Genomic DNA, 5,000 nt, shown 5'->3' on the forward strand with positions numbered 1-5,000 from the left:
GCTGCTAAAATGCCAGCCATCAGTGAATGTATCAGGGTTTGGATTTGGGGGGGTCAGATTTAGTGCTCAGTCGTACCTCCTCTGTGGACCAGCAGCACCACCTCGCCCTGTTTGGTGTGTTCCTGCAGGATTCTCTGGACCTGGGCAGGAAAAGGCATCTGAATCAGTTTAATTGACTCATTTAGTGAGACCAGTTATCCCACACACCAGATCACCAGATCACCAGATCACCAGATCACCAAGTCATCCAGCGGAGCTTCCAACGAGGAAAACACTTCAAATACAATGAAGGAAAAGCTTTTTGGGTGGAGCCTTTAATACGTGTTCACCTGGATACGTCCCTCTACTATTACTACTACTACTACTACTACTACTAGTAGTACTACTACTAGTACTAGTACTACTACTCGTTGTGAGCTGATCAGTAGTACTAGTACTACTGATCAGCTCACAACGAGGACTGAAGACCTCAGAAGTGACTTTGACCGTCTGTGATGGAGGATTCAGGGAAAGTGTTTCTGTCGGTTTTAACTTTCTGAAACTCCGACACACCAGACCCCAACGCCTATGGCTGCAGGGGGGCTCCCTGGTCTGGCTCCAGAGGGGGCCCAGGTATCCCTATTCTGGACAAGCTTCTGCAGCTCCTTTGGTCATATTGGGTCTTGGAATTGGTCTTAGCCTGGCCCCTTCCGGGTCGGGGAGACGCCACCAGGGGCGAACCCCCCCGACACCACAGCTCCTGGGGTCACAGGGGCGCACACAGGCCCTATTAAGGTGGCCAGAGTAGAACCACTGCATCAAAAAGGGGGCAGCTGACGTGGTTTACTCGCTGGAGGAATGTAATATGTGATCCAGCCTGGGAACACCTCAGCATCCACCAGGAGGAGCTGGAACATGGTGCAGAGGAGGAGCAGGACACCTGGAGGAGCTCGCTCAGCCTGCTGCCTCCACCCATGGATGGATGAAACAGTCTGTAAACTAAAGCTATCACTGTGAGGACGGACTGAGCCTCTTCCGACAGAGCGGGAGCTCTCAGCGTCAGCAGGGCGTCTCACCATCATCCAGCCCCCCCGGCGTCCCTTTGACCGGCTGGCAGGTGGCTGAGTTTTAGTTTAGTACCTGGGAGAAGCTGAGGCTCTGCACGTCTGCTCCGTTGATCTTCACTATGGCGTCCCCCGACTGCAGCGAGGGGCAGTGCCTTCGATCCCAGACCCGCCTCACCACCGCCAGCTGACCTCCTTGGCCCCCCGCCGTCACGCTGAACCCCAGCCCGCCGCTCTCACTGCGTCCGAGAGCCACCGGCACAAGCTCACCACCAGGACCTGACCCTGGCGACCCCAGCCCCGCCCCGAGGGGCAGCACCAACCCCGGGTTACCTCGGGAGGCCGGGGAGGGCGCTTGGTGATTGGCCGGACAGCCGTTAAAGCCGCAGGGCGGGACGTCTCTGGGTGGGGTCAGGGCGATGGAAGTCTGGGGCATCGGAGGGCGCTGCACAGGAACGCCAGGAGGTGTGGCGGAGGCGGTGGGGTTGTTGGCGGTGGTCGGGCTGGTGGAGCTTTGGAGGAGGCCTGTCTCCGGCTGAGAGAGGGGCAGTTTGGCGAGAGCGTGGGAGGAAGAGGTGGCAATGGGGAGCGTGGAGGAGGAGATGGGGAGCGTTGACGTAGACAAATCGCTCTCTGATGACTTGGAGCTCTGATGGTGGAGGAGGGAGGAGGAGGAGGAGAGCGCGGGGAGGGTGCTGCTGTTGTAGCGAATCAGAGAAGACCTACGAAGAGGAGGAGGAAGAGGAGGAGGAGGAGGAGAGATGGAAAACACATGCCAGAAATGTTCAGATGTTTTATGAATGTTTTAGACCGAACATGACAAATGTAAAGTTAAGTTGGGGATTACGAACAAAACAAACCCCGACAGGTCGATGCAGGAGCAACAACTCCACCTGCTGGACCCCACATGAAAACGCCATCCAACAAGTGTGTGCACTCATAACAAGTGAGATATCATCAATAAAAACATAGAAAAGCAGCGGCCCCAAGCTGCCTCCCTGGGGGACACCATAATGCAGCATCCACCACGCCTGCTATTGTTGCTAACACGGCTAATGCTAACACCGAAGCTCCTCTCACCTCCGTGTTCCAGCGCTGGACAGGCCGCCGTCAGAGTCGCTGTGACTGGCTGCCGTCCTCTCTGGGGGGGGTGGTGGACCCAGTGGGGGGTCAGAGGAAGTGGGCGTCGGCGGACCTGTCAGGCCATTTGTCATTGGCTGAGCAGCGTAGGAGGGCGGGGTTTGGCCCAGTCCTGGATTTCAGAGTAGAGGCGTTAGTATTAACTGATGAATGATGACGGGAGGGGGGGGGCCTTGGGTGGCTCACTGATTTCATATGAATTTAAAAACAAGAACTCTATGGCTGAAACAAACGGACCGCCTTCCTCACCTGCCGTGCTGCCGTTGGCGTCCAGCGTTCGGCTGTAGGTGAGGTGTGTCGGCCCGCGGTTCAGATTGGGGGGGTTGGAGGGCTCGCTGGGAGTCTGAGGCTGTTAAAAAGTCAGACGTAAGGGGTTTGTTCAGCGCTCTACGGTAAAAGTTGTCGTATCATTAAAACAGTATTTATATATATATATATGTGGCACCGTCTCCAGACTCTGCTTGGGACACCCGTCAGGGTTGTAAAGCATCGGGTATCCTCTCCTCAGCACCACGTCCACACTCTGACCCATCGGCACGGACTTCAGCATCTCCACCACCTCCTTATGAGAGCGACCCAACACGCAGGAGTCATTGATGTAGACCAGGATGTCCGCTGGAGGACCACAGACCAGGACACACAGTCAGTCTACAGGCTGTTACATCAGACCCACATGTTCAGTTGTGGAAGGAAGATGGAGGACGACACCACATCCTGGTGTGTGAGTGACTGGTAGGTAGTAAAAGTGTTGGAACTGGTCCAGTAGATCACCTCAGCCAGCAGACACCAAACGGGCTGCAATGGCTGCAACGTGATCCTTTGGGACAACTGCACCTGATCACAGTAGGTCCACTAGAAGAGCTTGTTTGATCCACTGACAGGCTCAGAGTGTTATTCTAAGTGTGTGACAGCATCATGGAAAGGATCCCTACAGAGAGAGACCTGGAAGATCCTTTTGGTTTAACCACAAACAGCACACACACCAGACTACATTCACTAAAACAGGGATTTTAGAGAACAGGACACAGGAGCTGCTGGTGTAGCTGCTGCCTCCATCAGTCAGTGTGTTTGTTACTGTGCTGTATCCAAACTGTCCCTTTAGAACATTAAATTCACTCAGTTTAATAAATAAGATAAAATGAATGGAGTCTGGTGTTTGTGGTGAAACATGGATGTTGAGAGGATCATCAGACTCTCCTTCCTCTGACTCGTCACTGCAGGAAAGTCTCATGTGGATGTAATAACATGAACAAGGCGCCGCTGAGACATACTGTTACTGTGACACACACACACACACACACACACACACACACACACACACACACACACACAGCCCACATATTCAGATGTTATAAAACAGAGTTTGAGTGCAGGATTATGGTGCTGTTTGGTTCTCAGGTCTTTTTTTTTTTTTGCAGGGACACAATCGCATGATCTACAACTAATCCACACACACACACACACACACACACACACACACACACACACACACACACACACACATACTCACACACACATACACACTCTCTCTCTCTCTCTTTAATCTGTCCGACATACAGCCTCCTTTCTCTCTCACACTGTCAGACCTGCTCACGTGCACTGAGGATAAATAGTCAGGAATGTAACACACACACACACACTCACACACACACACACACAGAGTTTCAACAGGCAGAAACTCAAAAACACAGCAGAGAAGTAAGAAGGGAAACTGTTGGAGAGAAGAAAACAAAATTACAGCCACCACAGGAACCAAGAAAACTGAAGAAACACCAGGACGAGGTTCAAATGGTAGAAAACACACAGTGTATATGTGTGTGTTTGTGTGTGTGTTTGTGTGTGTACACACACAGTAATACATGTGTCACTAGTAGCTGCTGAGCAAACATTCAGTAGTAAAACAGAGCCAGAAAACAAAAGGTTTTGGGATTGGACCAGTGTGACTTTGGTGTTTTAAAGGGTTTGTTCAGACCCTGATCTGTCTAACACACAGTCACACACACTCTGACTGATGGAGGCAGCAGCTCTAAAATCCCTGTTTTAGTGAATGTAGTCTGGTGTGTGTGCTGTTTGTGGTTAAACCAAAAGGATCTTCCAGGTCTCTCTCTGTAGGGATCCTTTCCATGATGCTGTCACACACTTTTGCTCGTGTGTAACACTGAATTCATATTTGTTTTAAATATATTATATATATTTAAATATATCTCACAGAGTTTCTGGAGCTCTAACAGTTCTAATAATCATATGAGGAACCAGAAGGTTTATAATAATCCTTCATCTCCATGTAAGTTTATGATCAGTAGTCACATGATTCATCAGCAGCTCAGCTTGTGTCCTCTATCAGTACCTGTGTTCAGCGCTGGTGGCCCCCCAGGTGTGACGCTGTACACCTGCAGAAACTCCCGGGGTCGACTCCCTCCAACGATGTTGAAGCCAAACCCTCGAGGACCTTTGGAGAGCCGGGTGTGGATGGAGTAGCCCCTCAGCTGGCTGGGCTGCTCGGTGAACTCCGGCACTGAGACAGAGGACAGAGACTGGGTCAGCGAGGGCACAGGGGGGCACAGGTGAGGACAGGGGGGCACAGGTGAGGACAGGGGGGCACAGGGGGGCACAGGTGAGGACAGGGGGGCACAGGGGGGGCACAGGTGAGGACAGGGGGGCACAGGGGGGGCACAGGTGAGGACAGGGGGGCACAGGGGGGCACAGGGGGGCACAGGGGGGCTCAGGGGGGCACAGGTGAGGACAGGGGGGCTCAGGGGGGCACAGAGGGGCACAGGGGAGGACAGGGGGGCACAGGGGGGGCACAGGGGAGGACCA

General features: G+C 52.9%; 1 protein-coding gene across 1 annotated transcript in view; it reads right to left on the reverse strand.

The window, feature by feature from the left end:
* LOC139209916 (membrane-associated guanylate kinase, WW and PDZ domain-containing protein 3-like) overlaps positions 1 to 5,000 on the reverse strand; it is a 39,163-nt gene that overhangs the window by 20,121 nt on the left and 14,042 nt on the right. Inside the window, exons 9-14 of the mRNA XM_070839818.1 lie at positions 4,531 to 4,698; positions 2,629 to 2,798; positions 2,433 to 2,532; positions 2,124 to 2,295; positions 1,120 to 1,765; positions 77 to 140 (exon numbers count right to left, since the gene is read on the reverse strand). Of these exons, the coding sequence (XP_070695919.1) occupies positions 77 to 140; positions 1,120 to 1,765; positions 2,124 to 2,295; positions 2,433 to 2,532; positions 2,629 to 2,798; positions 4,531 to 4,698 (1,320 nt within the window). The remainder of the gene's footprint in view (positions 1 to 76; positions 141 to 1,119; positions 1,766 to 2,123; positions 2,296 to 2,432; positions 2,533 to 2,628; positions 2,799 to 4,530; positions 4,699 to 5,000) is intronic.

This window comes from Pempheris klunzingeri, chromosome 11 (assembly GCF_042242105.1).
Source record: "Pempheris klunzingeri isolate RE-2024b chromosome 11, fPemKlu1.hap1, whole genome shotgun sequence".
In the NCBI taxonomy this organism is placed as follows: Eukaryota; Metazoa; Chordata; class Actinopteri; order Acropomatiformes; family Pempheridae; genus Pempheris; species Pempheris klunzingeri.